This window comes from Diaphorina citri, unplaced genomic scaffold (genome assembly GCF_000475195.1).
Source record: "Diaphorina citri unplaced genomic scaffold, Diaci psyllid genome assembly version 1.1 scaffold1211, whole genome shotgun sequence".
In the NCBI taxonomy this organism is placed as follows: domain Eukaryota; kingdom Metazoa; phylum Arthropoda; class Insecta; order Hemiptera; family Psyllidae; genus Diaphorina; species Diaphorina citri.
The window spans coordinates 90,665-103,856 of record NW_007378640.1 but is presented as its reverse complement, the minus strand read 5'-3'; the positions used below and the strand labels follow the sequence as shown (position 1 = coordinate 103,856).

The window sequence follows — 13,192 nt, the reverse complement described above, 5'->3', positions numbered from 1 at the left end:
GTAGTTAGGCGTTCGTCGTTCCGGCGTTGCCTCCTCTCTCCAATGATTGTCCTCGGCATGATTTCCCCCGTGAGTGACTGATGAGACCGGCCCTGGAAGCACAGACGCGTCCGCACCGCTCACATGTGAACCCTGAAAGGTTTGCTGGTGTTGGTGGAGCTGCTGGAGCTGGCGTTGGAGCTGACGGTACTGGATGGGCTGGTGCCACTAAGGATGGAACAGGTGTTGTTGGGGGGGCTGTCTGGGCCGGAAGTAGTTTTTGAGGTCGAAGTCCAGGGGGTGGTTCGCCCGGGTGTTTATGCCTCAGGTGGCTTGTGAGCTGTCTGGGCCGGAAGTAGTTTTTGAGGTCGAAGTCCAGGGGGTGGTTCGCCCGGGTGTTTATGCCTCAGGTGACTTGTGAGGCCTGACTTGGTGGCGCAGGTAAAGTTACAGTGAGTGCATGTCAGAGAAGTTAGTTGTTGTGCTTGCGCTTCATCACGGTGACACTGTGTGATGTGTGACTGTGTCCAACATTGCTTATAGATTGAATTCAAAACAGGTACCTTATCAATACAAGTACAGTAAAAGAGCGTTTGGTGAAGGAATAGTCCCACACGATTTACAAAAACATGGGGACAGTTATCATAAAAATGTTTATTTAAGTACCATCAATTACGCTTATAAATTGGGATATATGAGTAATGTTGAGGTTTTAATAATTGATGAAGCTAGTAGACTTCAACTTTGCGAAGTATTTTTGTTTTTAACCGCAAAACCCAACATTAAACGTGTTATTTTATTTGGGGATAAGTACCAATCCGTAGTTTACAATCCCTTGAATCTTCAATCAGGATGGTGCAAACCTGTAACAGAAATCATCCCACAAGTTTGTGTTCAGTACAAATTCAAATGTTTTAGATGCGGACCGAAAACTGTTCGCATATTGAATGAATTAGCTTATAAGGAGAAACCTTTGTGGAGCATGGTCACACCTTCTCATGCCGCAAAAGAAAAGATCTCCTTTATCAATACTTGTAATGGCATGCACTCTGAAGTCATTATGGAGAGGGAAAATTCAAACAGTTTTCTTAATAAAAACATTTTTGAGCAGGTAAAGAGTTTTATAGACGGGGACGACCTTAAGTGGATGGTTATTACGCCATATAATCCACAACGCGAACTGTACTCGAGTCATCACATAAGAGCTCTCACTATTGATTCAGCACAAGGTAAAGAATATGACAATGTCATTTTAGATCTCACGCGGTGCAACGAAAGTTGTGAGATAGGCTTCATCAAGAACGTCAATAGAGCGGTTGTGGCGTTATCAAGACATAAATACAACCTCAGAATTTATGGGTGCAGGACGGCCCTGGATGAATCGTTCCTTTCTGTGCTGATCAATGATGGGTTCTTGACTTGAGTCAATAGAATGCAAAAGAATATTATTGAGGAAAATTTTTTAAATCATTATTATATAATAAAATTAGTTTTTTTTTAAATTCTCAATAAATTATATGTGCTGTGTATAACGGGTTATACTCGTTTTTTGCGCATTCTTACTCGAAATCAGAGTAAGTCCATTTGAATTTGAATTTTTGGCTATTGTGTATGACAAAAAGGCTTTTAGAGTCATATACAGTAGCTTATCTGGAATTTTTCATTTGAATTTTTGATTCTATATTTTGCTCGCAAATCTGAGCTTTTTATAATTTTAAAAATTTATGCTCGCAAATCTGAGCATTTTTCTTTTTTTATTTCTATTTTTTAAATTTTATTTTTAATTTTAAAATTAGATAGGTTATTTTTAATAAACGGTTTTAAATACTTCCTTTTTTATTTGAGATGAATAGGCAAAATCAGGTTAGAAAAAACAATAATAAACAACAACAACAACAACAACAAAATTCAAAAAAACAACAAAACCAGCAGCAACAACAAACTACCTCAAGTTATCGGGGTAGAAGCCGAAGCAGAGGCAGACGAACGAATAGTAGAAATTTTAGATCAAAGGGTAGATCCGGGTCGCAGGGAAGATACAGGAGCGTTAGTAGAAGAAGAGATCAACAACTCTATCGCTTCAGTATCCCAATTCACTCTGGTGCTAACCACAATAGCGTTAGTGCTCAAAAATTCACCATCGAAATTCACCATGGTGATTTTAGGCAATATTCACCGGTTGCCTATTTGTTCCTTGCGTTATTCCATCTTCTTTGGAATAAAAATGATTCAAAAAATAAATCTAAATCAATTTTGGACAACATTAGTGAAGCTTTTTGTCAGATCATTGATAAGCTTCCCAAAGGTGTCAGTGAACCCGGAAAGAAAACGTATGTTCGTCTTGTTTTTTGTTTTGAGGCTATATCTGTGTGGTGTCTCCGGCATTTTAATGGGTGGCCCAGAGCCAGCGATCAAAGAAAGGATGAGGAATGGTACAAGCATATCACCACCAAGCTTGACGAAGGAGAAACAAGTACATCAACAGGTGTGGTTCCAGTTTCAGAATCCGATAATGAACATGTGTCCAACATTGCTTATAGATTGAATTCAAAACAGGTACCTTATCAATACAAGTACAGTAAAAGAGCGTTTGGTGAAGGAATAGTCCCACACGATTTACAAAAACATGGGGACAGTTATCATAAAAATGTTTATTTAAGTACCATCAATTACGCTTATAAATTGGGATATATGAGTAATGTTGAGGTTTTAATAATTGATGAAGCTAGTAGACTTCAACTTTGCGAAGTATTTTTGTTTTTAACCGCAAAACCCAACATTAAACGTGTTATTTTATTTGGGGATAAGTACCAATCCGTAGTTTACAATCCCTTGAATCTTCAATCAGGATGGTGCAAACCTGTAACAGAAATCATCCCACAAGTTTGTGTTCAGTACAAATTCAAATGTTTTAGATGCGGACCGAAAACTGTTCGCATATTGAATGAATTAGCTTATAAGGAGAAACCTTTGTGGAGCATGGTCACACCTTCTCATGCCGCAAAAGAAAAGATCTCCTTTATCAATACTTGTAATGGCATGCACTCTGAAGTCATTATGGAGAGGGAAAATTCAAACAGTTTTCTTAATAAAAACATTTTTGAGCAGGTAAAGAGTTTTATAGACGGGGACGACCTTAAGTGGATGGTTATTACGCCATATAATCCACAACGCGAACTGTACTCGAGTCATCACATAAGAGCTCTCACTATTGATTCAGCACAAGGTAAAGAATATGACAATGTCATTTTAGATCTCACGCGGTGCAACGAAAGTTGTGAGATAGGCTTCATCAAGAACGTCAATAGAGCGGTTGTGGCGTTATCAAGACATAAATACAACCTCAGAATTTATGGGTGCAGGACGGCCCTGGATGAATCGTTCCTTTCTGTGCTGATCAATGATGGGTTCTTGACTTGAGTCAATAGAATGCAAAAGAATATTATTGAGGAAAATTTTTTAAATCATTATTATATAATAAAATTAGTTTTTTTTTAAATTCTCAATAAATTATATGTGCTGTGTATAACGGGTTATACTCGTTTTTTGCGCATTCTTACTCGAAATCAGAGTAAGTCCATTTGAATTTGAATTTTTGGCTATTGTGTATGACAAAAAGGCTTTTAGAGTCATATACAGTAGCTTATCTGGAATTTTTCATTTGAATTTTTGATTCTATATTTTGCTCGCAAATCTGAGCTTTTTATAATTTTAAAAATTTATGCTCGCAAATCTGAGCATTTTTCTTTTTTTATTTCTATTTTTTAAATTTTATTTTTAATTTTAAAATTAGATAGGTTATTTTTAATAAACGGTTTTAAATACTTCCTTTTTTATTTGAGATGAATAGGCAAAATCAGGTTAGAAAAAACAATAATAAACAACAACAACAACAACAACAAAATTCAAAAAAACAACAAAACCAGCAGCAACAACAAACTACCTCAAGTTATCGGGGTAGAAGCCGAAGCAGAGGCAGACGAACGAATAGTAGAAATTTTAGATCAAAGGGTAGATCCGGGTCGCAGGGAAGATACAGGAGCGTTAGTAGAAGAAGAGATCAACAACTCTATCGCTTCAGTATCCCAATTCACTCTGGTGCTAACCACAATAGCGTTAGTGCTCAAAAATTCACCATCGAAATTCACCATGGTGATTTTAGGCAATATTCACCGGTTGCCTATTTGTTCCTTGCGTTATTCCATCTTCTTTGGAATAAAAATGATTCAAAAAATAAATCTAAATCAATTTTGGACAACATTAGTGAAGCTTTTTGTCAGATCATTGATAAGCTTCCCAAAGGTGTCAGTGAACCCGGAAAGAAAACGTATGTTCGTCTTGTTTTTTGTTTTGAGGCTATATCTGTGTGGTGTCTCCGGCATTTTAATGGGTGGCCCAGAGCCAGCGATCAAAGAAAGGATGAGGAATGGTACAAGCATATCACCACCAAGCTTGACGAAGGAGAAACAAGTACATCAACAGGTGTGGTTCCAGTTTCAGAATCCGATAATGAACATGTGTCCAACATTGCTTATAGATTGAATTCAAAACAGGTACCTTATCAATACAAGTACAGTAAAAGAGCGTTTGGTGAAGGAATAGTCCCACACGATTTACAAAAACATGGGGACAGTTATCATAAAAATGTTTATTTAAGTACCATCAATTACGCTTATAAATTGGGATATATGAGTAATGTTGAGGTTTTAATAATTGATGAAGCTAGTAGACTTCAACTTTGCGAAGTATTTTTGTTTTTAACCGCAAAACCCAACATTAAACGTGTTATTTTATTTGGGGATAAGTACCAATCCGTAGTTTACAATCCCTTGAATCTTCAATCAGGATGGTGCAAACCTGTAACAGAAATCATCCCACAAGTTTGTGTTCAGTACAAATTCAAATGTTTTAGATGCGGACCGAAAACTGTTCGCATATTGAATGAATTAGCTTATAAGGAGAAACCTTTGTGGAGCATGGTCACACCTTCTCATGCCGCAAAAGAAAAGATCTCCTTTATCAATACTTGTAATGGCATGCACTCTGAAGTCATTATGGAGAGGGAAAATTCAAACAGTTTTCTTAATAAAAACATTTTTGAGCAGGTAAAGAGTTTTATAGACGGGGACGACCTTAAGTGGATGGTTATTACGCCATATAATCCACAACGCGAACTGTACTCGAGTCATCACATAAGAGCTCTCACTATTGATTCAGCACAAGGTAAAGAATATGACAATGTCATTTTAGATCTCACGCGGTGCAACGAAAGTTGTGAGATAGGCTTCATCAAGAACGTCAATAGAGCGGTTGTGGCGTTATCAAGACATAAATACAACCTCAGAATTTATGGGTGCAGGACGGCCCTGGATGAATCGTTCCTTTCTGTGCTGATCAATGATGGGTTCTTGACTTGAGTCAATAGAATGCAAAAGAATATTATTGAGGAAAATTTTTTAAATCATTATTATATAATAAAATTAGTTTTTTTTTAAATTCTCAATAAATTATATGTGCTGTGTATAACGGGTTATACTCGTTTTTTGCGCATTCTTACTCGAAATCAGAGTAAGTCCATTTGAATTTGAATTTTTGGCTATTGTGTATGACAAAAAGGCTTTTAGAGTCATATACAGTAGCTTATCTGGAATTTTTCATTTGAATTTTTGATTCTATATTTTGCTCGCAAATCTGAGCTTTTTATAATTTTAAAAATTTATGCTCGCAAATCTGAGCATTTTTCTTTTTTTATTTCTATTTTTTAAATTTTATTTTTAATTTTAAAATTAGATAGGTTATTTTTAATAAACGGTTTTAAATACTTCCTTTTTTATTTGAGATGAATAGGCAAAATCAGGTTAGAAAAAACAATAATAAACAACAACAACAACAACAACAAAATTCAAAAAAACAACAAAACCAGCAGCAACAACAAACTACCTCAAGTTATCGGGGTAGAAGCCGAAGCAGAGGCAGACGAACGAATAGTAGAAATTTTAGATCAAAGGGTAGATCCGGGTCGCAGGGAAGATACAGGAGCGTTAGTAGAAGAAGAGATCAACAACTCTATCGCTTCAGTATCCCAATTCACTCTGGTGCTAACCACAATAGCGTTAGTGCTCAAAAATTCACCATCGAAATTCACCATGGTGATTTTAGGCAATATTCACCGGTTGCCTATTTGTTCCTTGCGTTATTCCATCTTCTTTGGAATAAAAATGATTCAAAAAATAAATCTAAATCAATTTTGGACAACATTAGTGAAGCTTTTTGTCAGATCATTGATAAGCTTCCCAAAGGTGTCAGTGAACCCGGAAAGAAAACGTATGTTCGTCTTGTTTTTTGTTTTGAGGCTATATCTGTGTGGTGTCTCCGGCATTTTAATGGGTGGCCCAGAGCCAGCGATCAAAGAAAGGATGAGGAATGGTACAAGCATATCACCACCAAGCTTGACGAAGGAGAAACAAGTACATCAACAGGTGTGGTTCCAGTTTCAGAATCCGATAATGAACATGTGTCCAACATTGCTTATAGATTGAATTCAAAACAGGTACCTTATCAATACAAGTACAGTAAAAGAGCGTTTGGTGAAGGAATAGTCCCACACGATTTACAAAAACATGGGGACAGTTATCATAAAAATGTTTATTTAAGTACCATCAATTACGCTTATAAATTGGGATATATGAGTAATGTTGAGGTTTTAATAATTGATGAAGCTAGTAGACTTCAACTTTGCGAAGTATTTTTGTTTTTAACCGCAAAACCCAACATTAAACGTGTTATTTTATTTGGGGATAAGTACCAATCCGTAGTTTACAATCCCTTGAATCTTCAATCAGGATGGTGCAAACCTGTAACAGAAATCATCCCACAAGTTTGTGTTCAGTACAAATTCAAATGTTTTAGATGCGGACCGAAAACTGTTCGCATATTGAATGAATTAGCTTATAAGGAGAAACCTTTGTGGAGCATGGTCACACCTTCTCATGCCGCAAAAGAAAAGATCTCCTTTATCAATACTTGTAATGGCATGCACTCTGAAGTCATTATGGAGAGGGAAAATTCAAACAGTTTTCTTAATAAAAACATTTTTGAGCAGGTAAAGAGTTTTATAGACGGGGACGACCTTAAGTGGATGGTTATTACGCCATATAATCCACAACGCGAACTGTACTCGAGTCATCACATAAGAGCTCTCACTATTGATTCAGCACAAGGTAAAGAATATGACAATGTCATTTTAGATCTCACGCGGTGCAACGAAAGTTGTGAGATAGGCTTCATCAAGAACGTCAATAGAGCGGTTGTGGCGTTATCAAGACATAAATACAACCTCAGAATTTATGGGTGCAGGACGGCCCTGGATGAATCGTTCCTTTCTGTGCTGATCAATGATGGGTTCTTGACTTGAGTCAATAGAATGCAAAAGAATATTATTGAGGAAAATTTTTTAAATCATTATTATATAATAAAATTAGTTTTTTTTTAAATTCTCAATAAATTATATGTGCTGTGTATAACGGGTTATACTCGTTTTTTGCGCATTCTTACTCGAAATCAGAGTAAGTCCATTTGAATTTGAATTTTTGGCTATTGTGTATGACAAAAAGGCTTTTAGAGTCATATACAGTAGCTTATCTGGAATTTTTCATTTGAATTTTTGATTCTATATTTTGCTCGCAAATCTGAGCTTTTTATAATTTTAAAAATTTATGCTCGCAAATCTGAGCATTTTTCTTTTTTTATTTCTATTTTTTAAATTTTATTTTTAATTTTAAAATTAGATAGGTTATTTTTAATAAACGGTTTTAAATACTTCCTTTTTTATTTGAGATGAATAGGCAAAATCAGGTTAGAAAAAACAATAATAAACAACAACAACAACAACAACAAAATTCAAAAAAACAACAAAACCAGCAGCAACAACAAACTACCTCAAGTTATCGGGGTAGAAGCCGAAGCAGAGGCAGACGAACGAATAGTAGAAATTTTAGATCAAAGGGTAGATCCGGGTCGCAGGGAAGATACAGGAGCGTTAGTAGAAGAAGAGATCAACAACTCTATCGCTTCAGTATCCCAATTCACTCTGGTGCTAACCACAATAGCGTTAGTGCTCAAAAATTCACCATCGAAATTCACCATGGTGATTTTAGGCAATATTCACCGGTTGCCTATTTGTTCCTTGCGTTATTCCATCTTCTTTGGAATAAAAATGATTCAAAAAATAAATCTAAATCAATTTTGGACAACATTAGTGAAGCTTTTTGTCAGATCATTGATAAGCTTCCCAAAGGTGTCAGTGAACCCGGAAAGAAAACGTATGTTCGTCTTGTTTTTTGTTTTGAGGCTATATCTGTGTGGTGTCTCCGGCATTTTAATGGGTGGCCCAGAGCCAGCGATCAAAGAAAGGATGAGGAATGGTACAAGCATATCACCACCAAGCTTGACGAAGGAGAAACAAGTACATCAACAGGTGTGGTTCCAGTTTCAGAATCCGATAATGAACATGTGTCCAACATTGCTTATAGATTGAATTCAAAACAGGTACCTTATCAATACAAGTACAGTAAAAGAGCGTTTGGTGAAGGAATAGTCCCACACGATTTACAAAAACATGGGGACAGTTATCATAAAAATGTTTATTTAAGTACCATCAATTACGCTTATAAATTGGGATATATGAGTAATGTTGAGGTTTTAATAATTGATGAAGCTAGTAGACTTCAACTTTGCGAAGTATTTTTGTTTTTAACCGCAAAACCCAACATTAAACGTGTTATTTTATTTGGGGATAAGTACCAATCCGTAGTTTACAATCCCTTGAATCTTCAATCAGGATGGTGCAAACCTGTAACAGAAATCATCCCACAAGTTTGTGTTCAGTACAAATTCAAATGTTTTAGATGCGGACCGAAAACTGTTCGCATATTGAATGAATTAGCTTATAAGGAGAAACCTTTGTGGAGCATGGTCACACCTTCTCATGCCGCAAAAGAAAAGATCTCCTTTATCAATACTTGTAATGGCATGCACTCTGAAGTCATTATGGAGAGGGAAAATTCAAACAGTTTTCTTAATAAAAACATTTTTGAGCAGGTAAAGAGTTTTATAGACGGGGACGACCTTAAGTGGATGGTTATTACGCCATATAATCCACAACGCGAACTGTACTCGAGTCATCACATAAGAGCTCTCACTATTGATTCAGCACAAGGTAAAGAATATGACAATGTCATTTTAGATCTCACGCGGTGCAACGAAAGTTGTGAGATAAGCCGAAGCAGAGGCAGACGAACGAATAGTAGAAATTTTAGATCAAAGGGTAGATCCGGGTCGCAGGGAAGATACAGGAGCGTTAGTAGAAGAAGAGATCAACAACTCTATCGCTTCAGTATCCCAATTCACTCTGGTGCTAACCACAATAGTGGTGGCCCAGAGCCAGCGATCAAAGAAAGGATGAGGAATGGTACAAGCATATCACCACCAAGCTTGACGAAGGAGAAACAAGTACATCAACAGGTGTGGTTCCAGTTTCAGAATCCGATAAGGTTGATGTCCGAGCATTTAACGGCTGAATTCAATCTGCTCTGGACTATCATGTGGGTTGCTTTTGCATTATACATCATTGAAAATTTTTTAAATCTTTATAATTTGATAATTAAATCATGCAGAGCAACTTTTGGCATTTTTATCAAGAGTAAGCCATTGGCTGTAACAGTTGTTATTTTAGGTATCATCTCTTCGGTTCGTGGTGTGGAGGTTGAGACGAATTGTGCAAAGAATACAAATCTGAATGAAATATATAGCAATTGCATATTGCATACATACATACATACATATATGTGTAGTTAGGCGTTCGTCGTTCTGGCGTTGCCTCCTCTCTCCAATGATTGTCCTCGGCATGATTTCCCCCGTGAGTGACTGATAAGACCGGCCCTGGAAGCACAGACCCGTCCGCACCGCTCACATGTGAACCCTGAAAGGTTCGCTGGTGTTGGTGGAGCTGCTGGAGCCGGCGTTGGAGCTGACGGTGCTGGATGAGCTGGTGCCAATAAGGATGGAACAGGTGTTGTTGGGGGGGCTGTCTGGGCAGGAAGTAGTTTTTGAGGTCGAAGTCCAGGGGGTGGTTCGCCCGGGTGTTTATGCCTCAGGTGGCTTGTGAGGCCTGACTTGGTGGCGCAGGTATAGTTACAGTGAGTGCATGTCAGAGAAGTTAGTTGTTGTGCTTGCGCTTCATCACGGTGACACTGTGTGATGTGTGACTGCACATACTGGCGTCCCCGCCTCCCATGCCGCACGAAGTTACACAGCGGACACTTCCAGTCCCACTTTTCTTCTTCCTCATGCCTGTTGGCTCGTTTTTCAGTGGCTGCAGAAAGCTGGGCTTCATGTGCACCATGGATAGCGTCTTGCACTTTGCTTCCCCACGTTCTTCTGTCTGCAGCTACCGTTCTCCATGTCTTAACGTCGAGCCCCATGAGTTGTATGTCTTCCTTGAGGATGTCAGCCCATCGTTTTTTGGGTTTACATTGGGGTCGCTTCCCAACTTTGAGTTCGGAGAACGCGATTTTGTGGGGGATTCTGGTGTCAGGCATTCTACTAAGGTGACCAGCCCATCTTAATCTGCGCTGCCTGATGATGTTCTCTATTTAATAAATAAATAATAATAATAATAATAATAATAATAATAATAATAATAATAATAATAATAAAAATATATCAGCTACGGTACCGAACCTGCACAAAATTCGCGTTTTAGCTAATTTAAGTGCCATAAATGGCAGAAACCCATCTTCTTTGTGTGGTGGTCCCGTACAAAGGACAGGTCAACCACTAGTATACAATATGTATATTTTCAATAGGTAGGTACCTACCTCTACAGAAATTCATTTTCCAAGTTGGTAGGTATTTGGTTTTCTTAGTTTAGGTACCACCTTTAATGAACTTCATTCTGCTACTAGTAATAGATATAACTCATTAGACCCCTTTAAATTTGTACAACGAGGTATTTTTACTGTGCAAATTATGGTCATTTTTGTTGCATATTGCATACATACATATTTTGGCCTTTTTTTGGTGCATGTAATCCGATCCCTAGTAATGACAAATAATAATGGTATTTTCCCATTACATACATACATACATACATACATACATACATACATACATACATACATACATACATACATAAATACATACATACATAAATACATACATATTTTGGCCTTTTTTGGTGCATGTAATCCGATCCCTATTATGACAAATAATAATTATATGTTATTATTTTCGTCTCTTTTCAGATTTGACAAAATTCCAGGCGTTTGCATTGATGAAACTCATCAAGGATGTGGAACTAAAATTGAACAGAGTTAGTATTTACTTTGTGCATTACCTACTTTTCTTTATAAAATTTACATTACTAGGATGATTTTTTAAGGGTGGGGGGGGCTATAATAAGTAATAAATGTATGTTGCTTTTAAAAAAAACTGTGTTATGTGGTTCAAAGCTAGTGTCTTTACCCGTGTAAACCTCGACGCGACGAAAGGGTAAACCTGGGATTTCCCGGTAAATTATTTGGCCATAAGTTCCCTAGAAATGCTCCGATTTCAAAACACTTAAGATAATTGATTTTCTTTTTCTATTGATTTTCTTTTTCAGATCCTAACAAAGATGTTGCAATTAACGAGGTTGCGAATTATGCAGTTGCTCGGTTTGGGAAATTCAACGAAAACAATTCCAGTGCGTCTGTTGAAGAAGTAGAAGAGAGAGTGCGTGAAGGAGATAATGGTACGATATTTCAGCTATTTTTATCCTCTCACAAGCTGTTGTACCCTGCTTCGTCAGCACACACCACATACACACACCCATCCCACACGCACACTCACACCCATCCCACATACACATGATCACGTTAAAAAGAAGAAAAAAATTGGTTAGGTTAGGTAAGAAAAAAAATTGGTCGCCCATCCATCTTCTGGCCTCACTCGGCGTAGCTTAACATAAACTAATCGTGCAATTTTTAGTTATTCCTACTCCTTATGCATCCACGATTCCAAAAATCACTTTATAAAAATGTCTGTCTATTACTTTGATAGACCTTCTGTTGTCCTCTTTTCACTAGAAAACGGCTGTACTGAATTTGATAATTTTTTTTGTGGTTGTTAGGAAGAGTACTCGGGGTGACATAGGCTACTGAAAATTGTAACATTCAATTAAAGAAATTTATTTGACGCTACTAAGTATATCTAAAATATTAAAAAGTGTTTATCTGGTATCCAAGACCCTGGAATAATAATAAGGAGAATTGAACAAATAGGACATACCGCAAATAGTCTAAGCGCCAGCCAAACACAATCTGACGAGCCCTCCTGTGAGGAGCTCTCAGGTGCTGGCGAGAAGGTTGATGGTTCTCCCAACACTTTGTGGTTGTTACTTCAGATCTTAGCTCACTGTATGTATGCCGTCGAATGCACCAGGGCAATGATAGATATATCCTGTCAATGTATACATGTTCATATTTACAAGGATAAAAAACATTTCCACCCGGATTTCATCCCCAAACTGAGAAACTACATTGAAGAAATCATACATTTCCACCCGGATTTCATCCCCAAACTGAGGAAGTACATTGAAAAAATCTTCTTGGACATGTCGGCGTGTACAATGTTACAGGAAGTAAACATGGAATGAGGGAGGTAAGAAATATGTTCAATAATTATTGTTCATGCACCTTTCACAATTTCAATTTGTAAAAATCAACGGTTTCTTCCGAGGGTGTATATTTTATTGAAAACTAGCGTGATACCCGCGAGCTTTGCATCGCTCACCACCACACACACATACACACACAGATTACACACCCATCGAATTATAGTTCTCCGTTGAGTTATTCCTCCATGATAAAATTGTTGTATTAGCATTTGATTTATACATATAACTATAATATGTATAAAGCAGAGGGTAAGTAAGTTTCAAAACTTTATTTTAACAGTAGGTACTGCAGGAAGTTATAGAAGTTACACACATCTTTTCAAATTCCTTTTACCAACAGGAATGAGATAAATTTTGATTGGGAAAGACACATTTGAGTACTCTGCCCAGTTTAATTTGCTACTTCATCTGACCTTACAGAATGGGATCATACGAACTTCTTGAATTCCATTGTTACTGGCCGAAAGGAAAGTCAACAGGTGTACAAAGAATGATAGC

General features: G+C 37.2%; 1 protein-coding gene across 3 annotated transcripts in view; it reads right to left on the bottom strand.

Moving 5' to 3' along the window:
* Nucleotides 1-9,413: 9,413 nt before the first annotated feature.
* LOC103514725 overlaps nucleotides 9,414-13,192 on the bottom strand; it is a 6,194-nt gene continuing 2,415 nt past the window's right edge. Inside the window, exon 2 of one of the 3 annotated variants that reach the window (XM_008479626.3) lies at nucleotides 9,414-10,238. In XM_008479626.3, the coding sequence (XP_008477848.1) occupies nucleotides 9,831-10,238 (408 nt within the window). In that variant the 3' untranslated portion in view covers nucleotides 9,414-9,830. Of the gene's footprint in view, nucleotides 10,623-13,192 lie in introns of all 3 variants that reach the window. The other 2 variants (XM_017446340.2, XM_008479627.3) reach the window with 2 other exon arrangements.